General features: G+C 44.2%; 1 protein-coding gene across 2 annotated transcripts in view; it reads right to left on the reverse strand.

Moving 5' to 3' along the window:
* Positions 1–8,780: 8,780 nt before the first annotated feature.
* Prim1 (DNA primase small subunit) overlaps positions 8,781–25,293 on the reverse strand; it is an 81,918-nt gene continuing 65,405 nt past the window's right edge. Inside the window, exon 10 of one of the 2 annotated variants that reach the window (XM_037427152.2) lies at positions 8,781–8,879. In XM_037427152.2, the coding sequence (XP_037283049.1) occupies positions 8,860–8,879 (20 nt within the window). In that variant the 3' untranslated portion in view covers positions 8,781–8,859. Of the gene's footprint in view, positions 8,880–14,620; positions 15,621–25,293 lie in introns of those variants that run through there. The other variant, XM_075881091.1, reaches the window with a different exon arrangement.

The raw sequence follows: 25,293 nt of genomic DNA on the forward strand, positions 1-25,293 counted from the left end.
ATTTTTTTATTTATGTTTTTTCAATTCGATTAGCTTTTCTATTCGTGAGTTTTTGCCTCTTGTCCTTTATTTCTTGTTTGTTCTTTTTCCATTTTTTTCTATTCATTTCATTTTTTCTGTTTCTTGCTTCCTTTTTCTTTTTTCCTTCTAGTTCTCTCTATGCTATTGTTATTGTTAAGAGGACTAGGTGGAACCTGGGATGGTGGGCTATTTGCCTCTCTTTCTTTTATTTGGCCGAAATCCAACTTTGTCTTTGGACACGATGATGCCTTCTTCTCACCCACTTAATACACTCAAGAAGCTATAGCTCACGCCGACCATGCACGCGAACTTGAGCGCGTTCAGCTAACTGACTCGCAAGCGGGCCAAAAATCTCGTTACGACAGCCATCACCTATATGCCTACTTTCCCCCAGGATCTCTTGTCCTCCTGTGGTCTTCAGCACGCCGTATTGCGCTTTCTGAGAAGCTACTGTTCACCTACTCCGTACCATACTGCGTGCGCCACCAAGTGACCGTCACGTATGAAATCAAATAATTGTCTTCTTCGTCGACCACGACACCCCGCACGGACATCGTTCACGTTGTCTGTCTCAAGCCTTACCTTACACCAGACTCCCCCAACACACATGTATAGTAACCACCTTCACTACCGTCTGTTTCCAGCTGCGCGAGTCGTGCTTTCGCCACCGCTGGGTAATGTTATGTGCCGCTCACCTAGAGGACGAAGAAGAAGACTAGGTGGTGCCTGCTCTTGCCATCTTGGTTATTTTTGCCATCACTACTGTGGACTGTAAATATTACGCCCTTTCCTGTCATCCTCCCCGTAACACTATGCTTTACTCTCCCCTCCTCACCCTCATTTCCCTTTTTAATCTCCTTGCAATACTCTGCTATACAAGGTTATGCTATGCTCTGCTAATGTGCCTGAATAGCAGAATAATGACAAAACTAGCCCTCAGATCGTACGTGCGAATCCTGTCTGGCCAAAAATTTCTCTCTGTGTTCATTCTCTTGCCCATCACAGTTGTTGCATCCCATACTGGACAAATTGGCGTATGTGCTCTGGGAGCGAAGCAGAAGATGAAGCGGAAGATAAGAGCGCATATCATCATTAGGACAATTTCTGTTTGCTGTGCATGAACTCAGCTTAAACAACTCTGCAGTTAGAAGGTTTGCAAGTATGTTTTTTATGTTCTAAGTTTTTAATAATAATGTGACTCTATGTTTGGACATACATACTCAATTTGCTACAGTGAATAAGTGAAATATGTCGAGGTACTTATATAAAGACAACGCTTAGAATAACAGATTCCAGCCGTGGCCACTGCAATTTACTGTGTAGTGAAGCTGTGCAAAATTAACCTTTGCACAACTTTCATTTCATAAATCATTTTTTTTTTTATACTCTCAACACCTCTATACGCAGGCTGCAGTGTAAATGTCGTTTACGTGTACTTTGGCAAGTGTAGCATGCTATAGGATGTTTGCTTTGAGGTCTCACTGGGAATCAAATACTGTGAAGTGTGAGAATGTAAAGCTTAGTCAGCAGGCTTTCGAGGAAATAGGAGGTTGCAAGGTAGCCATTTGCGCTGAAAAATATTTTTTAAATACTCACTGCAACTGCATACAAGCACTGAACAAAGTGGGCTGTTAGAAGCAGATTGCACTGTTTAACAGTAGTATTGCATCACAGCTCGAGTATTGTGCTAATAATAATTATGTATGGCTGTCTTGCTGCATTTCATCATGCCTGTTACTTATCGCATTAGTCCTTTGAAAGTCAAGAGGAACTTCCATTTTTGTGGCCGTGTACAACTTTTAAGTTAGTTTTTGTGTTTATGTGTGACTGTACATCTTGTTGCATGTGCTGGAAACATCACTATGGAAAGCATTGCAAGCAGGAAGGCGTGTGATGTTTCCTGATGCATTGCATTGCTGCATACGAACGATTTTTGTCACTTTTGTCCTGAAATGTTCAAACGAATTTGATGAAATATACGGCTCATTGCGAGGCTTACACACATTTCCCTTGAAATGAAAGCCTAAATTTATGTGTTTCTTAGGAACTTTAAAGCAACAAACTTGGCAAGGCATTTTACGTGCCATCAAGCTGTCAACATCCTGGCTCTTTCAAGCGCACATAAGCAATTCAGAAAATCCTTAGAATCTTTTTGATGTAAATGCTTTCCTGGATTGATTTGCAATAATTATGCTTGTGAAGAACACAACCTATGCATACGCATAATGTCTGTTATAGATGATACTGATGTATGATCTACGAAATAACACAAGATCAGTAACTCCAGACGTGGTGATGTAGCGTTCAACTGGGGACGAATCAGTTACAAGGTGGGGGCTAGGCCGTTTCTTGCACTTCCTCACCTCTTATGTGCTTAATTTAGCAGCTGCATTCTGTTCTATGCAGGTATGCCGCTGGAGTAAACAATGTGGAAGTACACTTACAAATTTCAACAATGATGACTAAACAAACTTTTGAGCCTTTAATAGGCACAGCTTTTATTTTGGCTCACAACTCCAAACCTGCTCACCGATCTCCTCGGGAAAGTTTGAAACCTATGCCTCTATGAAATCGTCTGTCTTAATTTATTATATAGCAATGATAGAGATCCATATATGCCACTAACAGAAATCGGCCTAACAGGAATTGTGCCTAACCTGTCAACCTAGCTGTGCTGTGAGTAGGCTGAACATGACACTTTCTGTCCGCGGAATCTCAAATACCACATTGTCAGTAACTATTATCAACTTTCTAGAACTGATGTTGCTAATTTGCTTAAAGTTGTGTAATACTGCTAGTGATGAATTTTACAAAAAATCAGGGGGAATCTGTAGAAAAGCTGAAAGCTCAGTTAATTTTTGTAAACAACCCGGTGAAGCCTAATATTTAAATTAAGAACGAATGAGTCATTGGCTTCATTTGGTTCTCCTCAAAATGTAATCGGCGACCATTTGACATGCCAACCTAATCCAGATATATCTCGTGGAGAAGCAAACAAACAAAATCACTTAATTAAAGATATTCGTTTCTCTTAACTTCTATGGCTATATTCAAATCAAGCACACTGAGCCAAAGCAAAGAAAAGGAAGCTGCTGTGTTACACAAGAACTGTCAAGTGACAACTTGCATGAAGTCTCATTGCAGCAGTATATGGTTCTGCTCCGACACTCTCTCGATAAAACAATTGCAGACACGAAAAGAAACCTAGTGCAATGAAAAGTCACCCTAGAGCACTGCACAAGCCCGGCCCGGCCCGGAAGCCCGGGCCGTCTGAAGCGTTTTCGGGCGGGCCCGGGCTCGAAAGTGCGGGCCTGGGCCGGCCCTGGCCTTGAGGCTGCGGGAGCAATGAAGATTTCGGTTTTTTTTTAATTTGTGGTTGACACATACGGCACAATCTGTAAGTAAAAGATATTTGTTGTTCGCGTCCTTCGTTGCGCCTATAAAGGTGTAGGCCGAATTGTATGTGGCTATCCTTCTGGTCAAATTGTAAGCCGTAAATCACCTTCAAAGCGTCATATTAATTTTTGTTTGGGCAGTGAGGGAATTAAGAGGATATAACTTGTCACAGACATCTTGACGAGGCGCACCCCTGAAGCATCTTAAGGTGCAGGCGCGTGTAATTCGCGCCATCCGGAAAATGAAGGCCCTACCGCCTTGCAGCGACCACTGCGTGATTTGGTAACTCCTCATGTGTGAGCCGAAATAAGAGGCAGGCGTGGGAAGAAGCGCGTAAGAATTAGTGAGTAAAGACGGCCTCCGTTGCTAGGCGACACCCGGCTAGGCGGAGCATGTGCAGACCGCGGCCCACCCATCTACTGAAAGAGAGAGAAAAAAAGAGAAGGCTTTGGATGTTGTGTCGTAGCTTGGCAGAGCGCGCTGATGCTTTTATTGTGTTTCACCCGATTTAAAGGGAACAGCCACCTACGTTGGTTACTGGCGTTCTATACTTCGTAATATGTCTGCTCTACACGTGGCGCTATGAATCCAGCTGCATTGCCAGACAAGCTCGCTGCCGGCGAGCTTAAGCTCGTCTCAAAGCAAGCTAAGAAAAGCCAGGTTTGGAAACAATTCCTGCAAGTTGTCGACGTGCACACCTTATCACCAGTAGAACATGTGCAGTGCAAAAGCTACAGTTTTCTTCGCATATGATGGTGGGAAGACAGGAACGTCACATCTTAACCGCCACAAGTGCAAGGCTGCTGGCGACACCACTGCCATTTCATCATTCTTTACTGAGAGCAAAGCCCATTTCGAAAAGTTAATTCGAGCGCTGTTCCGAATGAGGGCCTACCCGATCTCTTGTGGTAGCGTGGTGTAACCGGGTGGAGGAAACGTACGCTGACAAGAAGAGGATACAAAAACAAACGGGTTTATGCCACTATTTACACATATTTACAGCAAAGAAAGGTTAGGGGTTCCCAAACCACAAGCGTGGTGGTTGAACGTTACATAGTTCAGAGCAACGTCCAGCACTCTGCGGCGTCGTTTCAAGCCCTGTCGGGCTCCTCCTCTCCGAGTGGAACACCACACACACACATCAGGTGAGGGGGACGAGCATGCACAGTCCACTTGAACGTCTAATATTCAGCCGTGATCACTGCACTGCAAGGTGGCTCCAGCGGGGTTCTTCCTCGTCGTGTGTGTGCCGCTAGTCGAGAGGTACCAAGTTCCTGACAACATACATCAAAGGGTCCGCCGATTTGTTCGCTTAATTAGCGGGGCGATTTGCGGCGGCCGCCACGGTCTCTTTTAAGGAAGATGCTGTCTTTGTTGTCCTCTCTCGAACGGTTAATGGCGTCGTGGCGACACGGCGTCTCACCCTCGGGTTAGCAGGGACAATGCCTGGCGGGCATAGGCAGCCGGCCGGTCGGCTACTTGAGTGAGAATTAAAAGGAGCGCCGCTCCCCCGTCAGCTCTGGCGCCGGTCACAACAGCTTCCCCATCGCCAGATGAGTCGCCGAGGCCACCAGTCACCGCTGCTGCTCGAAGGGACGACGAAGGGTCCGCATTTGATAGTCGGGACCTCGCCGTTGCTTGCCACATGGTCTGGGTAATTGCCGAAATCTTCGACAGCGCCTGGCAGACTGGGCGCCGAAGGGGCTGAGAGCCACCTCAGTAGACCGGCTTATGCACAATGGCGTCTGCCTAGACGAATCGCCTGGCCAAACGTAACAGCGCAAAAACTTGACACGATCACTCACACACGCACACACCCATGCATCAAACACACACAGCGCCCACTTCCAACTGATTTATTCATAGCTCGAAGGCTTGAATATATACAAGACACATTGTGTGCACACACACCATAGAAGGCCAACAGCATAATTATCAAACGTACAGTTGATCAATGTCATAGCCTCGGAGCGATAAACTGAAGTTCGCTTGGTAACACCGAAACTGAAGGGGCGCTTACACAGTGATCTTTTTTTCAATTTTTTTCAATGAAAAAGGCCTCTAACACTTCACGTGCAGTTTTACTTGCGCTTCTGCCCAGAATCTTCATCTCAGAAAATCGTGCGTCACAACCACACGAGATGACATGCGCAACGAGGTGCACATACTTGTCATCTCTCTTTGTTAATTTTTTGGACGTATTCCCTTAATCGGTCATTAATACACCGTTCAGTTTGGCCAATAGAATCAGCGCTAAAGAGGTCGTGCCCACACAGCATGAAACTTGGTTTCCTCAATCAGGTGAGCCGACTAGAGGCTGCTGGGTTCTCTCGATCGGTCATTACGGCCGTTGCTGAATCACTTCTGCAGAAGTTTAAACGTGGAACACGGGAAGCGATGACTGCTACCTAGCCCTTAAGGATTAGACCACAAGTTGTGCCGTATATCCATAAGGTCTCGCACAACCTCAAGAAAGTCGCGGCCAGGGACGGCGTACCGATGGTGTTTTCCGCACCAGAAAAAATCGGAAGACGGTGCCAACGTGTGAGCGATAGAAAGAAGTGCGGCTGCCAGAAGAAACATGAGAGGGCCTTTGTTAAGTGTTCCATGGGGTTGTGTACTCCATACCCTTATCCTGTGGAAAAGTGAACATTGGCCAAACCGAATGGTGTATTAATGACCGATTAAGGGAACACACCCAAAAATTAACAAAAAGAGATGACAAGTATGCGCACCTGGTTGCGCATGTCATCTCGTGTGGTTGTGACGCACAATTTTCTGAGACGAAAATTCTGGGCAGAAGCGCAAGTAAAACTGCACGTGAAGTGTTAGAGGCCTTTTTCATTGAAAAAAATAAAGATCACTGTGTAAATGCCCCTTCGATTTCGTTGTTACCAAGCGAACTTCAGTTTATCGCTCTGAGGCTATGACATTAACTGTACGTTTGATAATGTATGCTATTGGCCTTCTATGGTGTGTGTGCGCACAATGTGTCGTGTATATATTCAAGCCTTCGAGCTATGAATAAATCAGTTGGAAGTGGGCGCTGTGTGTGTTTGATGCATGGGTGTGTGCGAGTGTTCGTGTCAAGTTTTCGCACTCGAATTAACTTTTCGAAATGCTTTACCAACTAGCCCAACAACAAGTTCTTTTAGGAAAGCCCAGGTTTTATCTACCGTTAAGGGGAATCTGACGACTGCTTGTGTGAAGTGGTGCGCTATAGACATGCGACCATGTGACGTTGTTTGCAATGACGGATTCCGAGGACCGCGATTCGGCATCCTATGACAATGTCTCGCAGGGTGTCCGAAGTTGCAAACGAACTCCGAGAAGAGGTGATGCCCGAGATTCAGTCAGCGATGAAGGAAGGTCGCTGCTTGATGACACTTGACATATGGGCCGACGACCACAAGAAAATTGCCTATATCACTGCAACGGCGCATTAGGTAAGTGTGAAATGGGAACTGAGGAGCCTTGTTCTGTTCACTACTGACTTTCCCCCCGAGAGAAAAACGGGAGAGAACATCCGTAAGGAGATGGTACGAAGGAGCGCTAAGTTGGGGATTGATGAAGGCATGTTCAGCGATGTGGTGTTCGTGACAGACCAGGGTGCCAACATAATTACCGCGCTGCGTCCGTATGCGAGGATGAACTGCTGTGCACACGTCCTGAACTCCGTTCTTCGGAATGCGTTTGATGACAGGTACCTTGCTAAAATGTTTATAACGCGAGTGTAGAAAAGAGAATCTAAGAAAATGTTCCGGGTTTGATTCTATCCGCTTTTTCATGTTGTACACTTTTCAATGAATTTTGTTGCTATGTTTCATTTTCTCTATGCTGCTATTTTAATGACTTGCCATGTGACATATAGCCAACATTTCATCTATATTCCTTGTTCACAAACCACGATATGATTACGAGGCACGCTGTAGTGGAGACCGGACTAATTCCGACCACTTTGAGTTCTTTAACGTGCACCTAAAGATAAGTGCACGGGTGTTCTTGCCTTTCGCCCCGTCAAAATGCAGCCGCTGTGGCCGCGGTAATCGCACCCACGTCCTACTACTTAACAGCAAGACAGCTTAACCGAGTTATCACCGCGGGCAAAGCAACATTAAAAATCATAGTCAACAACTAATCTCTTGTGGGCCCAGGCCGGGCCTAATCATGAGTTAAGCAAGTTTAGCAATGAACACCCGAGCCTGGGCCGGGCTTGGAACCTCGCGGCTGGGCTGGGGTCGGTCATGTACGGCCGGGCCCGGCTTGGCTCGGGCCGAAAAATCACGCCCGTGCTGGGCTCCAAGTCACTCTGCTCAACCTAGATCCCGAGTGCCAGAAGTGGCCAGTTAACATATCCGTGAGAGCTTCAGGGAGGTGAAGAGTAGTTAGGGCTAGAGGGCCTGCCCATAAGTTTTGGCAAATTTGTTTCATCCTCATCTTGTCGTATGAAGTGGCAAGTCTCACTAGCTCCAGTGGAGTGCCTTACCTTTCTATGATGTTTTGTGCTTATCCATTTCGTCCAGACTGTGCTAAAAAAGCCAGAATTTCCACCTTTTAATATACAGTGTAACACTATGGGCAGCAACTGCAGCACAGCATGTGACAAATAGAAGAATGCTTAGCATCTTTCTATAATTCAAGAAACGCTAGCACCTCACATCACACTCAAAAAAGAAGTGGTACACTTGAGTATTTCAGCTGTTCCTTTTTTTCTGATAAAGTTATACTGCAATGAGCCTTCACCCAAATTTTATCGCTTGTTGTGGGACGCTCTGGTTCGATGTAGCAGTGGCTGTTTTTCCTGAGTGCCTGGTTTCGATAGCATCATTTAAATTCAACATACAAATCATGTGGAAATTGTGATTTTTTAAAATATGGGATGCCATAAATTGTGATGACTGAAAAGTTCCCCATATAAACAACTGCCCTCAACTAATAACAAAAAGTTAAACTTTTGTCAATCAGTTTTTTCAAAGTATCTGCAGCAAGGTATGTACACTTCAATCTCTCTGGGATGACAATAGGTGTGAAAGTGTAGTATTTTTATAAAAGAATATGTATTGTCCAAGAAAAGGAAAAAACCCTATATTTAGCAATATATCTTTTTTTAGTACTATAGATTCACAAATGTGCTGTAGGTTTACAAAAAAATTTGTTATTCACAGAAACAAGTGTGAAGGTGTGTCAAAACAAACTTTTTTCCCCCTACAAACTATATTTTCATAACTTTCACAATTGTAAAAAAAATTGCTTAAAGTAAACAAGTGAAAGCAAAAATAAAAATAAAAGGAACGAAAAAGGTTTAAATTCCGAGATCCAGCACTGCATTAGGACAGGAAAGCTTCACTGTAGTAAAGAAAAGATCCTTTGAATCATTGTTTAATGCAGATGACAAACATAATGAGTAAAGTTTAAGTTCAAAACCTTCCACTCTTGATATCTTCAGAACTCCATTGATTGATCTGAAAAAGAAAATGAGAATAAAGTTTTTTCATTTCATTCCATGAACTTGCACTGTACTTAAGAGTATTAACTATAAATAAAGGGCCATTCTGCTAAATTCTGGAGCCTGCTATGCAAAGCTGAAGTAGAGTAGACAAAAGCTCCTTTTTCAGCTATCCTAGTGTGAGGAGTTGAATGAAAAATCAATTTTGAGTGCATCTGTAAAGGAAATTGGCATTTGTAGTTAATCAGCACCTATTCTATGGAATTATATGAAAGCATAGGCAGAGCCAGAAAAGGGCCAGTGGGAAGGGGTGTGTGTGTTGTACACCCCTTGAAACTTTGACAATTTGTGTGAATACCTTAGTGCATCTACTAGAGCTGTGAATGGGTCGAATTTTAGAGCCAGAGCTTGGCCTGGGCCCACCAACTGTGTCGACGGCCTACCTGAGCCCACACTAGAATGCAAGCTCGCCTGGCCGAATGTACATAAACAAAAACCCATGCTGTGAAGACAAAATGTTCTCTAATGTGGCATTTTATTCAACATTCAGCAAACGACCCATGACAGTAACTACACGCAACGATTACAAGTTGTGTCAAAATAAGCTGTCCATTGATTCGGGTTTCAGTGAAGTGTGGCTATTCCGTGTTGCATATCCTGCCCAACTGAACGTCTGCTGCTCATATTGGTAGCCAGAATAGCTATCTTTTCCGCAAGCATAGCAAGCTTGGAATATTAAGGTGAAGGCCTTTAATGTCTCATGCTCACGTTCATCTGTTCATTCGTCCCTGCCCAAATATCTCTGTAAACATTGTGATACAGACCCACAATTGTGTTGCTGGCTTCATTTCTAACACTTCTCAGCCAAACATAATATTATGGACAGTAACGAAAAACCTTTGATTACTAATATGTGTTATGCTTATATTCGCCAACAAACAGTACTTGTGGTTTGCGAAACCCAGCTAGCTCAACTGCCTTTCACAAGAGAAGAGCAGACACGCTGGCAAGCGTTTCCACAGCAAGCAGTTTGAAGAAGTGCCCCAAGAATGAGGATTCCCCCGATACCAAACGCTATACTGAATGCTATACATGCACAAAAACAAATAAAAAGACCTGGCAAACAAAAAGCCTTTTGCCGGACACACTTCAGAATTTACAAAGTGTCCTTCAAATTTCTCATACTGTTTGTTCGTCTACAAGTTTTATACCTCAGATCTAAGAGGGGTGATTATTACGTGTTATCACAAAGCTCATCTGTGTCACCCCACCCTCTCCCCTTGCATTCAATGTGGCTGAAGAAAAGGAGAAAGTCGCAGAGAAGGTGCTACACAGTGGAAAACAGTTCTGTTGCAATGTTTATACATTAACTAAATAGTTAATGCACGAAATGCTCCCTCAGCAAGTTTTGTAGACCACTGTTAATGCTTTAATTTAATGTACAATCTTCTCGAGTGGTCCTGGCAGTCCCTGGCTGATGCACTACGTTGTCATATGTCTCATCAAAAAGCAGGCGGGAGCAATGTGGCATGTGCAGGCATGTGTAATATTGAAAGCGATGTGTCCAGCCACAGCTCTTCTTAGGGGATGGGGGCAGTTGCTTGACAGGTGATGGCATCTGATCTCATGGACATTCATTGCATCATGTTTGCATTTCATGGACATTTAGGATGTACATTTTGGTACATACGGCCATGGAATGACCACCACAGCATCATGCTGGTGCCTTGTAATGGTTCTATAATTCATGTTGGTCAAGCAGTAATCTCATGTCATGCTTTTGATATATGCACCAAATTAATGAGTGACCATCAGAGCACAAAAATCTTGCCATGTAGTCATATGATGCAACAGACATGATATTCATGTAATGATCTGTGAAATACATTTGTCATACACTCACGATATGCGCCATGCCAGTTTTGTTGTCCAAGTTAATGAAATGACCGCGAGAGCACCAGGACGTCATTTATGTCATGACCTGTAACTTGGGTCATCATTTTGGTGCATATCTAGTTAATGAAGAGGCTGCAAGAGGTCCAAGAATTGCCGTAACATACACGGCATGTGGATGTCTATAATTAATGTTCATCCTACATTCATGCCATGCCAATTTTTATAGATATCAAGTTAATATACCAGCTGTGGGAGCTCCCAGACTGTGTCATGTCATAATGTACATGACATAATACTTTTGCAAGACCTGTCAATTATACCCTTGCCATTCCATGCCAATTTCAGTATATATTAAGTTAAAGGGGGACACTAGTCTTGGAGACAAGAAATTATGAAAAAAATTAACGTTCTGAACATAGGATTTTGTAACATACAGGCATTGCCACTAGAGCTGAACAAGTTTCTTACACCTAAGTTCGACATTTAAGCTCTAAAAGCAATTTATATCACCAAGACGAACTATATTTTGATTAGGAAGCGTACAAAATGGACTCTCTTAATGACAGGCTACTTCTGAATGACAAATGCCGCAGCAGTAAGCATTCAGATTATGTCCTTGATGGCTATTACTCGTCTAACAAACATATTTCATCTTTTAATGCATGTGACTCAAAATGAGCTGGATCAGTTTTCTTGCATTTTCTCAAAAGAAGTGGCTTGAACTTGCACACTACTTGCATGCTACAAGTGGTGTAGAGACATTTCCTACAGACATTTTCCTATAGACATTACTTCTTACACACTTTGAGTACTACAGTACAATCGCAGTAAACATGAATTGCCTAAAGGGGCCCTGCAAGGCTTTTCTAAGTAACTGTTGAACTGTTCTATTAAATGAGTTTATTGCCTCATGAGTCGACCCCCACAAAAAGTGTTTAGAATCCATCAAGTACAAGCAGAAGTACAGAAATTTGTTGCACACCGCAATTGCTGTTTCTTTTGTCTCGTCTTGACAAGAGCACTGGAAGTTAAGCAGGGAGGGATGGTGTGGAGTAAAGAAATGATGTCACGCGCATATCAATACCTCGAGCACTTCCACTCACTCCTTTTTTTTTTTTTGGTAATGTGTGGCTTACTTTCAATGTCATCGTGAGAGACAGAATAAAACATTTATTCAGTGTTCTACGCAAGAAGATAGGCGAGTGGGATCCTAAGTTGAGCATCCCACTGGCACACGTCACTGTCCTCATGAGCACGTGGTGGCTTTTCTTGGCGGTGGCTCATGGTGCTCAAATCAGCCAAGGCCATGATTTTGGATATACAGCAGAGTCAATCAAGTATATGGCCTCATTTTTAGAAATGAGGTGGGATGACTTCTAGCTGACTGAGAATTGCAAATTTTATGCTGCGTGCTTAGCTATAATGTATGGCTTGCATGTTTTCAGGAGCCTTGTGTACCAATCAGTAGAGTTTTCTGACCATGCTTAAAAAGTATTACAGAGCCCCTTTAAATGGAATAACTTCATTGAACTATGTTGGTTTTGTGTTCAACTGCTTTACCTCTATATATGTCTCTCTCAGTGAATAGAACATATTTTCCCAATCCCTTCTGGTTTTGTTTCATAATATTTTATGGTATAAAAATTTTCATGCACATCACACAGTCACATAACTATCATGATGTGCTGTAAAGGAACTCATAGGTGCAGAACGATGAACGTAAATGAAGAATGAAGGGACACTGACAAGTTCAAACTCACAACTTATTTTCATTGAATCACTTACAAAAGAAAAAAAAAGTATAACAAAAAGTGTACCAGGACCTATCATAACAGACTATCAATAAAAAAACAAACTAATTTTCAAACAAACACAAAGAATGAACGCTGATGCATTGATCTCCAGTTAGCTTAACATTAGGCTAGTGCGAACAATGAATTTTAGGTTCAAAGTGAATTCGAAGCAAATAGTGGTTTGGTATCAATAATTTCGAGTCAAATTCAAATGGCATATATATATATATATATATTATATTTTAAAGAAAAATAGGCATATTTGTTATGACCTAACTAACCTGGAGAAAATTTTTTTAAAAACAAACAACTTCGAATAGTAGCAGGATTTGAATTTTGGTAGAATGCAAGTGATAACCTGTACAATATATTATGTTTTTAATCTTTACCATATCTACTTAGAGCATATAAGCCGCTATAAGAAGCTTTTAAACTTAAAAAAAAGGACTAATCAATGTGAAGGTAACTTGTTCACTTAACTGAAGTGGGGCTTTGCGACAAAGTGGATTTCCCCTCAAAAGGTGTATTCGCGCTTCAGCACTCAACAGCAGTAAAACCACCTTTACAGGGGCTTACGTAAAGACTAATATACACTTGCAGTAACGCTTTCGCTCGGGCTAGTTGGTTTATACTAGGAACATAATGCATTGCGACAATCTGCTGCTGTAGCGCTTTAGAAAAATCACACCTACACAGGGTCCAAGAAAGCTTTGCCTCGCTAGTTGAACGCACGAGTTCGCCTTGCTAGTGAACGCGCTAGTTGAACGCACGAAACCTGGCTATCCTTGTGAGCTCACTCAGAGTGACTGTGAGCGTATTTTTCAAAATGTGAAAGCAGAAAGAAAAGAAAAGCAGCCTGCAGTAGCAAACAGCCACTTCACGTAATGCCCCACTTTTACCATTTATTCACAATGTAAAAAAAGTCACAAATATATTTGGAGTAAGAAAGTTTTTTTCCAGCCCCATGCGAATTGGTTGAAGTAAGCGCAGTGATGCACAAAGAAGACAAAGCAACACACTGACCAAGACTAAAAGCAAATAAAAGCAACACTTGTGAATAAGGCTCCTGTACGGAGGCTGAAACGTCTTGCTTTTATTCGTGGTGTGTTGTTTTAATTGTCTTTACATCTGTTCCTAACCAGACAGGTTTCCGTCCAACTATCGATTTGAAGGATGCACAAGGAAAAGCACTCTGTGCGCAAAAAACGTCAAGCCAAAATTTTCACTCATTGTACATCTGGTATAGTATATAAAATACTATTGACCTGGGGAAGTGTTTACATAGAATAAACGAGGAATTGCTTCAATGAGAGGGCCTAAAAGCATAGCCTGGTGGTACGCACAAACACCAGGGGAGCACCTAGATTTTCACTGCAGGAGTTGCAGATGCACATTGAATTTTTGAAGACGCTGTCTTCTTGTCTAAATAAAACAACAAGGTGCAAAGGGATGTTGTCGAGGCTTATTTTATTCAGGGTGTCTACCAATTTGATTTTTCCAAGTTCCTTGACTTTTCCAGATTTTCCATGATGATTAAAAGCAAATTTCATGACCATCACATCTGCTTTGAAAAGTCTGTGCACTGGAAACGAACCCTTGAGCGGTAAAAAAATAAAAATATGAGGCACTCATATCAAATAAGTAAACATATTTATCGCACATGCTCAGAGTGCATGTGGTAAATATGAAAAATATGCATACCTAGCCAAAATGAAACCAACCAACCTAGGCACTGAGCAAGTTGGCGTTTTGATGTTCACAAGAACTATAAAGCATACACAAATAGAATTAGCCGCAGCTGCAAGTTTGAAGGAGCCCCCGATAGTCCGACAACGCAGCCAGAGTAGTTACACCAATGTTGCCAGGAAACATAGAAGTGGTGCCATTAACGACATTCGTGTAAAATGAGGACGCCGGAAACTGGCCGATTTGCCCACTGGAGTATATTCAATGGAATGTTCACTATAATGGCTACAGTCTGCAGGCTGCTTAGGATTGGATTAGATTACATTGATCTGGACTGCTGTATTTACTATTGATTTGTGTCCCCCTCTAATTTGCACACCTCTAAAATATACTTTTCAGCGAAAAAAAAAAAATACTACTCTTTTATTCTGCACACCTTGCCTTGACAATACGACAATGTCGCAAGAACAGAGCTGTACTGCAAATTAAGTTTCTTCTTTCTCTCGCTTTTCCTTTCCTTTTTTTCCTTTTTTATACAACAGGCACATGCTTGATGGTGTGTTATTTTTCTGGGTTCTGAAGCATGAAGCACGATTAAAGTTCTCAGATGCCTGCAATGAAAGCTGGGGGTAGCATTTACAGCACTGATGTTTGAATATCTGGTGGAAAGAAGGGATCTGTCAGGTTGCAAGAGCTTCCTCGATTCCATAGAGGAATAAAATGCCGGCATGCTACCTTCTTTAATGTACTCTTCTATGGACGTGACGGTAAAAGATAATCACAGATTTAATAAAATTATTTCAAGAAACTGAAATGAGAAATTTAGCTGAAGTTACCCAATGCTACTCTTGAAACGCGAGCTATCAGCGATAAGTGCATAGCTGAGAAAGTTTTCCACTGCATCACTAATATTAATAGTAATAACAATAATAAAAGGCAAGACGTAGCCCAGCAAGCCTCTTGTGATGGCAGTTCTAGCCTAACCACCTAACCAGAAGCCCTTCAAGCTGAGCCGAAATCGTGGTTAAGAAAGATAAATATGCACAAATTTACCGACGCGAGTTATGCTGTGCTTGGAAAATCAGATATGCTGTGCGATACGTAAAAGCAACAGACATCAAAATAGTGCATGTACGAAAATGGAAGCTAAGGTATGCTTTAGTCAATGGAAAGGACAAGCTGCCACGAGGAAACTTCCCTGGTCTTGTTTACACCATAGGCTGCCATGATTGTGACAACCAATACATCAATGAGACCAGCGATTTAAAAAAAAAGTTGTACATTACGAATATGATGTCACCAAACGATGCGTGGCCTTGAATGCCCTCGATGAACATATGAAATATACAGGCCTCCAAATTGACTGGTCAAGCGCGTGTGATCTGGCCAAAGAAAAGAAGCATCTGGAATTCCCGCACATATAGACAACTGCACATATGCTGAACAGGAGTAATGGGACGCTTCCGACGATGTACTTATGGTGCTTACATCAGTACTTAGGCATACTTAAATACGCTGTGCCTTTCTTATGGCTTTTATTGTGAACAAGGCTCCCATGTCGGGTATCAAAACATCAGTAAATTTTGTGGTCTCTTGGGCAGTGTATTCTTTTCTTTTTTTTATACTAAGAAGAAACTGTTATGCCCTGCTTTTTTTTTTTGACCCCCCTTCTAGCTGTTCAGTGTAGTTGCAGCCAAAGGAGCGACTTTTTACGCTTCGATCAATGGGAATGATTTTTTTTTTGTTATGGTCGCACAGAGTGCCATCAGTTTCCATGTTGGTGGACGCCCTGTTTATTATAATAGAAAATCTAACAAATGCGTAAGCAACATTCTTTGGCTCTGCTTCTAAAAGAGGTTCATTTTTGCAACAGCTTTGTGTGAATGACACTCAGTGTCTCGGTTAACTTTTAATGTGTTTGTTTGTAGTTTGTGCAATTCTCTCTTTTTTTTCCCATTTAGTCAGTACTATATACAACCATTTCGTGATGATGTTTAGAAAAAGACAGCCCTAAGGGGGTGTGTCACTGATATGTTTGTCACGATGGGGGTGTAAAGAGAGCACGTGATAATGCAATTTATGCAAATATAGGTACTAAAGTTGGAAATCTGCACCCGTCCTGTGTACATCTCTTCCTTGTCCGTGTTTTTTAGTGCAGCCATGCATTATGTTCCCAATATACACCTATTCGTCCATTTCAAATACTGTAATATACGTTTTAATCTTTAAAAGCCTATTTAAAACACATCGCCTGTTAGTTACTAATATTTATTGGGGTTCAATGTCCTGAAACCACCATATGATTATGAGAGATGCCGAAGTGGAGGGCTGCAGAAATTTAGACCACCTGGGGTTCTTTTAACGTACACCTGAATCTGAGCACACAGGCCTCACGCATTTTCACCTACATCGAAAATGCAGCCGTCACAGGCGGGATTCGATCCTGCGACCTGCGGGTCAGCAGCCACGTACGTGCCTTATCCACTAGACCACCGTGGCAGGGAATCATCTGTTTTAGTTCACATGCCACTTTGTCTTTGCTTCTTAAAAAAAATACATGTGATGTTCAGCAAAGGTTCACATGAGCCCCCTTTTGCCATGATGCAGCAGGTGCGAGAGCATGCGCTGCCACTGCGAAATGGCAGAAGTGCTCCTTTGTATAATAAAGAACTGAGACAGCTTGACAAGTAGAACTGTTATTAGTATTATTAGAGTAGGCCTAGCCAGTGAGAACAGCGACGTGTTGCTCAAGCCTCTCGTGTTTAGCACAGATGATGTGACTTCCAAGCTTTGCATAACCCACTACTTCTTCATTACATATTTCCCCCCTCGCTGAAGATGAAGCCAAGTAAGTGTTCTAAGGTGTCATAAAAACAAGTGGTTTTTGATACGGTTTGAGACGATCCACGTGTACAATTTCGTGACCTCGATGACGCAGGTCTGCAGTGGCCGTGAGGAGTTTGATGAGGTAGTTGATGGCAGAAGTTTGCTCTATGACGCAGTAAGGTCGATGGTACATGCTCACAAACTTCGTAAAGATACCTGGCACAGCAGTGGGAGGCACTCTCAGCCAAACAAGAGAGTTGGGCGAAAACTGCTAGTGGGACCGTCTGTTGTAATGACAAAATTCCTGTAGCCGTTTTTCTTGTGTTGTAAGGGTGCGAGCTAATTGCCGACATTATTCCGCATATTGAGCAGCTTCAGAAACTGGTGCGCCCTTGAATGAGTCGGGTCAGTAGGGGAGAATGGTGTCAATTGGAGATGATGGCTCTCAGCCATAGAGTAAAAAGAAGCGAGAAAAGCCTGTCGTTTCTTGAAGTGCCTTGTTATAAGCGACATACATAGAAAGAATGTCGCCAAAAGTGCGGTTGAGACGTTTGGTCAAGCTGTTTGTGGGCGATATGCAGTAGTACAGCAGTGAATCACTAGGCATTCAGCAAGAAGTTCTTGAACAACATCCGCGAGAAAGACGGGGCCTCAGTCGCTCAGAAGTTCATGAGGAGCGCCGTGATGCAGAACAAAGCGTTGAAGCAGAAAAGACTCAATGTCACATGCCGTCGTGGCTGGCAGAGCGGCCATTTATGCATATCTTGTGAGAAGGTCGATCGCTACAATAACCCAGTGATTCCCAGCTGATGCATATGGCAGAGGACCATAAAGATATATTCCAACTTGGTCGAATAATCGCACTGGGCATGGTAACAACTGAAATGGCGCAGTAGGGCTGCAAGGATCGTGCTTGCGGCGTTGGCACTTCATGCAAGATTGAATTTACTTTTGCACGAATACGTACATGCTGCACCAATAATCGCACTGGGCATGGTAACAACTGCAATGGCGCAGTAGGGCTGCAAAGATCGTGCTTGCGGCGTTGGCACTCCATGCAAGATTGAATTTAATTTTGCACGAATATGTACATGCTGCACCAATAATCACACTGGGCATGGTAACAACTGCAATGGCGCAGTAGGGCTGCAAGGATCGTGCTTGCGGCGTTGGCACTCCATGCAAGATTGAATTTACTTTTGCATGAATATGTACATGCCGCACCAATAAGATGTAGTCTGGCGTGGGTTTTGAACAAACCGGCGTGAGCACACAGTGGATCGGCATGGAATGCTGCATTATGCTAGCGCAGAGTTGCCTGGGCATGACAAATAGCCAATAGACCTCTACTGGGGTACGTCACAGCGTGACGTCACCGGTGCACGTGCAAGGCAGTGGTTGGCAAAACATTCCCGCCGGTGGCTCAGTGGGGTGCAGTCGCTCGGTGCTTGGGGCATTTTTTTTTTTTCTTTTTCAAAGCTTAATCTTCATCTCACAGTGGCAACATTAGCTGTGGTATTTGTCAGAGAAAATCTAGGTGTGTGATAAAGTGTGCGATGAAATACAGTTAAACCTCGTTATAACGAGACGGGCTATAACGAAATAATGGATATAACGAGCAAATCCTGATTCCCCTTGAAAGTCCCCATACAAACCAATGTATTCAAAACCTCGTTTTAACGAGGCAAAATTTGCCTGTTATGGGATATAACGAACAAATTTTGTTAGAAAGTAAAATTTTGAGCCGATGTCACGACAGTGCACAACGCGAATTTGAAACGGCGCGCAACGCGAGAACTGTATTTAGCAGTTCAAAACTTCCGCCACGCGCTCTCCAGCAACGCGCGCGAAGCAGACGGCACGCGCTGTTTCCGGAGGAGAGGTCGCTGCACGTGCGCCGCTTGGCTACCATCGACAGCGGAGCGCTCCGCAGCTCCGCGAACGTCTTGCCCTTTTCTTTTCTTTTGTGTCTTCTTTACATTCTCCCTCTACCCTTTCTCATGGCGCTGAGGCGCGCTTTCTAATCTTACATACCCCCTTCCCCTTAAGTAACCCAGGCACTGCGCCGTGCTCCCGACCGGGTTGCAGAAATTAGGTGCCTTTTCTCATCTTCTAACCACTACCACCACCACCCTTGAGTAACCGGTTCCTAGAGGGCAGCGCAAAAGAGTGCCCTTTCTGCCCCTTCCTCTTCACAGTCACTTTCTCTGCAAGAGTTGTTGCTCGCCGACGTGAGCCGCGTTGCTTTTGCGTGCGTGTTTCTTCTCTTTTTCGACTGCTTCCGTGGAAACCTTATCTTTTATCGTGCTGCACTCGTGATTCCAGCAACATGAATGCGCCAGGCAGGAAGCGAAAGCACATAACGCTAGATCAGAAGGCGGCTATGATAAGAGCCGTCGAATCGGGGACCAAGAAAGGCGACGTGGCAAGAGACTTTGGCGTATCGACGAGCACACTGTCAACCATCTTGAGCAAGCAGGAGTCCATCATCGACGCTGTTGCACCTGGCGTGAAAGGAAGCGCTAAGAGGATGAGGGCACCTGCCTTTAAAGCGGTCGAAAGGGCCGTTTTTAAATGGTTCTTGGACACGCGGGCCGTGAATCTGCCGGTGAGCGGCGCCTTACTGCAAAGAAAAGCGAGAGACTTTGCCTGCATCATGGGCTATGACAACTTCGTAGCAAGTTCGGGTTGGCTCCAACGCTTCAAGGAGCGCCACGACATTGTCGGGAGAGCGGTCTGCGGCGAATCGCAATCTGTCGACGAAGCAGAGGCTACCAAGTGGGCAAAAGAAAACATCGTGCGGCTGCTAGAAAAATACAGCGCGGAGGATATTTTTAATGCGGACGAAACCGCTCTCTTTTTCAAGATGTTGCCGCACAAGACGTTAGCCCTCAAAGGCGAGCCGTGCCATGGTGGCAAACAAAGTAAGCTGCGGATCACTGCGCTACTTTGTGCAAACATGACCGGCTCTGAGAAGCTGCCAATTTTCGTAATTGGCAAAAGTGCATCCCCTCGCTGCTTTAAGGGGAAGAGGCAGCTCCCAGTCAAGTATGTAGCCAATCGCAAAGCCTGGATGACCAGGGAGATTTTTTCAAAATGGCTTTTGCGAATGGGACGAGAAGCTGGCAAAGACGAACCGCAGGGTGTGCTTTGTTTTAGATAACTGCACCGCCCACCATACCGCTGCCGTGCTTCAAAACATCGAGCTGCTGTTCCTTCCTGCCAACTGCACAGCAAAAATACAGCCGCTTGAGCAAGGCGTGATTATGTCGCTGAAGGCAGGTTACCGCAAGCGTGTGATAGACAAGCTCCTGCTCAACATGAGGATGAAGCGAGACACCGATGTTGACTTGTACGCTGCGCTCGAAATGCTTCAGGCGGCGTGGATGAGTGTGACGGTGACCACGATCGCAAACTGCTTTCGACACGCCTCATTTGCCGCCGCACCAGACACCAGCGATGAGCCATCAGACGAGCCCACTGTGCCGGACGGTTTTGCCACATCAGACGAAGTCGCTGCATCATGGACGGCACTTCGTGACGCCGGTGTCATGCCTGACAGCGAGTCGTTTTGCCACTATGTGAGTGCGGACTCGGATGTGGTGGCAACGGAGCAGCTCCTGAATGACGATATTGTGCGCGCTGTCAGTGATCGTAACGAAACCAGTGACGATGACTCTGTCGACGAACAGGAGACAAACGTGCCAACGGCGTCGGAGGCATTAGACGCGGTGGACGTACTGCGCCACTACTTCGGCGCTCATGAGGGCGGCGAAGATGGCTTGAACATTGCGGCCGCAGCTGAGCGAGCCATCGCCCGCATCAGGAAGATGCATCAACGTCCAATCACGGACTTCTTTGCAGCTAAGTCTGCCTGAAATGCAAGCTGTGTATTTTGAAGTGCATTAAAACAGGTGCATGACTTTTTCCTTCTTTATTTAAAAATGCGGTTATTTTGTTGCATACCACCGTGCGGCAGGATGCTATTTCGCCCGCTATTTTTTTGGGGTAAGTACAGTCCATAATATTTGTGGTAAATGCCCGCTACGGCTATAACAAAATATTGGTTATAACGAGCAAATAGCGGCGGCCCTCCAATTTCGTTATAACGAGGTTTAACTGTATTCGCCATGCTGGCTGGCTGTTTATCTCGGAGAAGTGAACACACGTGGCAGCCTGTACGAGGAGCAGCGGCATCGCCTTCGAAAATGTGCAGTGTTGACTGTGGCATGCAGTGTGCGTTGAAAGGTATCAATAATATTGGTTCACCTTTACGGACGGTGAAACTGGGAATATTGTGCATAGTGTGTGCAGTGTGAATAACGCGATGCGTTCTGTTCGCGAAAACCCTGGTATTCGTTGTGGGCCGGTTTCAGTGACCGGTTGTTGATGAAACTTTACGATCTGACATTGTAGTCAAGATAAAAATACATGTGACGCGATCATCTGCGATTGGGTACATCTCAGCGTGTGCGCGGCGTGCAGAAAAATAAAAGTTCATAATCTCCGGGTGATATATACGACTACACATGAGCTATAAGCATGTTGTAGCGTTGCCGAATCTGCATATATGCTTCACCACGGCTATAACTCGTATTATTGAATACCTGATACGCGTTAATAGAAACAGCAGAGATTTTCGTTTCTTATCTACTTTGTACATTTACGGCTCGATCCTTATGAAGTGACAATGCGCATTAGAAGTGTGTATGAGGCCTAAAAGAGCAATATGAATGTACGAAAGCACATCATAGGTGTTAAATGCAGCAAGGTAAGTGAGCCAGATGCCATTATATATTAAGATGTTGGGCTTTACATCACATGAATTTTCACTAGGTTATTGAAAAACACAGCGGCAGAATGTCACTTTGATTTTTACGAGGATATGTTAACCTCAGCCTAACCCACGGCAAGAAGTGTTTCTTTTTTTTTATTCATCTCCGATCATACTTGTGGGCAATGAGTGAGAATCTTATCCGTGTCGTCGCGCACAGCAGCTCACAACCATGCTGCCGCCAATGCTGTACCTCGTTTAAAAGAGCATTGCACATGCCACGATAGAAATTGAATAAGTTTACATCCACATCCATGTCATGCAAATATTTATGTAAGTGCCAGTAACCGTGTACATTCAAAACGTTTGCGTTCGAAAACGATCAGATTTTTTTTTATGGCTGCCATCTACGCGGGTGAAGCCCACTGCGTGCTAGTCGCATCTCTCAGTACTCTAAACAAAGTTTGTCCATGCACCCAACTACGACAAGCAAATTTCCACACTATGAGTAGTGACCCTTCTGCGACTCCCTTCTTTCAAAAGCTGCGACTTTAGAAGATAGGAATGTAGATATTTCTGTCAAAGTAATGCAGACACGCAGCTCTGCTATGCAGAAAGATGCCGCCGGAGGAACTTGCTTGCCAACCAGCAGCTGCTCCGAGAGAGGGTACGGGGGGCGGGGTGCCCACAGTGACGTCACACTGTTTACAAACAGGGAGAGGTCTATTGTGGTTTTCAGGTAGGTAGTTGCAGCGATAAAGGATTCAATCACGGATAGCAAAGTGAGAAGCTTGTCTGCATAGCGCTCGAGATGGCGGGCGGGTGAGTGCTTCTAAAAAGTAAACCATCAAAGACGCAATCCACGAATTTTCGCGCTGCTCTGAAGCCATGTCGATGGATCCTAATGGTGGAAATCAGTTGTCTTGGATGAAGACACTCGCAATATCGGTAGGCGAACGGGAAATCGACATGCTTTTCGCCTGAGCAGTAAGTGACACGAATGTCACACTCTTGGAGTTGCGAAGCGCATCATACCAAGGGTCTGGAGGGATTCTTGAGGGAGGATAACCAGCACAGAGTGTTATAATCAGTAACAACATTGAAGGGCAGCCGTACAGATAAGGACGAAATTTTGTAATGACCCAGATGATCGCTAGGCACTCTTCCTCAGTTCCTGTAAGAGTGCGACTTGCATACGCAACAACATATTCTTGGTAGCCAGGCTTTCGTTGGGCGAGTACAGTGCCAAGACGGGCACCGCTAGCAATCGTGTGGATTTTTGTTGGAACGCGTGAATCGAATTGACAGAGTATGAGCGGTGTCGTTAGCAGTTCATGAAGCTTCGCAAAGGCACTGTCACAAGCTGGAGACCACGCAGATAGATTGCAGTCCCTGAAGTAGGTCCGTCAGAGGTGCCATGATCGAGGTGAAATTGCGGACGAAGCGGCAGAATCATGAGCAAAGCCCAACGAAACTACTCAACTCCTTGAAAAACGCGGGCCTCGGGAACTCTTAAACAGCACGTAGCTTAGTGGGGCCAGGGAGGACGCAATCCTTAGTCCAAGAATAGCCAGCTTGCATGCTCCAAAGTAACATTTCCTCAAGTTTAGTTGGAGGCCAGCTGCACTGAGGCAGTGTAAAACCCGCTCCAAGCGACAAAGATGCGTTGGAAAATCGGGCGCCAATACTGCCACATCATCCAAGTAGCACAAACACATGTTTCATTTAAGACCTCGTAGAATAGTGTCCATCATGCGCTCAAATATTGCCTGCGCACTGCAAAGGCTGAATGGCATTACAATGAATTGGTAAAAGCCATTTGGTGCAACAAAGGCAGTTTTCGACCTATCATCCGGATTCATGAGCACTTGCCAATGACCAGAGCGTAGATAAAGGGAGGAAAAAAACTCTGCGCCTTGTAAACAGTTGAGGGCATCATCGATCCGAGGCAAAGGGCAAACATTCTTTCGTGTTATGATGTTTAGACTAACATAATCTATGCGAAAGCGTATCGTGCCATCCTTTTTTTCAACTAAAACAACCAGCGATGCCCAAGGACTGTTTGATGGTTGAACGACATCGAGGCACTCAAGTCGGCGAAACACGGTATGGTCCCTGCTGCTGTAATGCAGCCGGTGCGAACCTGCGCCATTTTGTAGAGGCAGTGCATGCTTGTTTGCACCTGCTGCACCACTGCAAGGAGTGCTCATGTGAACGTGTCCTGAACAGCAAGTGTATTTCACGCAAAAGCAGACAAAGTGACACGTCAACCAGCTGAGGTGATGTATATCAAAGGGATACCAAACAAAAATGAGAAAAACTGAGAAAAACATCGAAATGGTACTAAAAAGATGCGATTGTTTCTGTAAATAGAGTGAATTTCCTGCATTTTTCAGCAGTTGGCTGTGTTTCTGATGGATTGTCATTGTGCGACAGCTGAACGCGAGCGTGAGCCACGACATCACAATCACGGAGGCCTAGGCAGAGTGCACATGTTCCTGTCCTCTTCCGCACCTCTCCTTCATTCTACTCTCTCCCTTCGACAAAAGCACTGTTGGTTTACGCTAACTGGGAGCATTGTTCACTACCGGTGCTGTTCATAGTGGTTCTGGGAACCATTGGGCATATCGAGAGATACAACAGCTGGCACTGTTGGATTGCTTGTTTCAGGTGTTTGTGACGTCACCAAACTTCACTCCTCTAGTTCACAGCTGGCTGCTAGACGCAGCACATTGTGAGAAAGGCAATAAATCATTATTTTCCAGCTGTTTCTGGCTGAAATGAAGGTTGTGCCTATTGATTTCAGAACCCGATCTTTTTTTTATTATGGTTGAAAATTTTGGTGGTAAGAATTTTGTTCAGTATCCCTTTAAGCAAACTAGAGATTAATGCATCAGACTTCAATCTTTTGCGTTTAAAAATGAGTTTGCTTTCTTAGCTCATAGGTTGTGATGAAAGGTTCCGATGCATTTTTTGTTGTTGACTTTTGTAAGTGTACACATAGGTGAGGGTTTGAAAGCTAAGCATGGGTTCAGTAAAGAATTTGGCAGATCCAGTGTACCTCGGGAATCTCTGATCTCTGTTCAGGGGTGGAACAGGGTACATGAGTTTGGGAGTGGTTCTGGGAGCAGGCAAAAGTGCTTTTTGTAGCAGGCTTAGAGCAGCCAGAAGGGCCTTTATGAGCAAGTTTAGAGCAGTAAGAACATTCAGAACAGATTTAGCCCCGTTCAAAGCACCTGTGAACTGCATTTGTTCAATGCTGCATTCTTTAAACCCTCAGCTAAATTGAGCAATAGCCTTTTTATTGTGATAAAAATTATATGGACACACTCGGCGGGATGTCTCATATAAATTTCAAATTGATAACATATTCCCGTGCATCGTATGTTCTATCCGCGAGTAAAAGCATGCGAGCGGGGGCGATGAATGTAGCTGAAGCAGAGGCAAAACGATTC

This window comes from Rhipicephalus microplus, chromosome X (genome assembly GCF_043290135.1).
Source record: "Rhipicephalus microplus isolate Deutch F79 chromosome X, USDA_Rmic, whole genome shotgun sequence".
NCBI classification, from domain to species: Eukaryota; Metazoa; Arthropoda; class Arachnida; order Ixodida; family Ixodidae; genus Rhipicephalus; species Rhipicephalus microplus.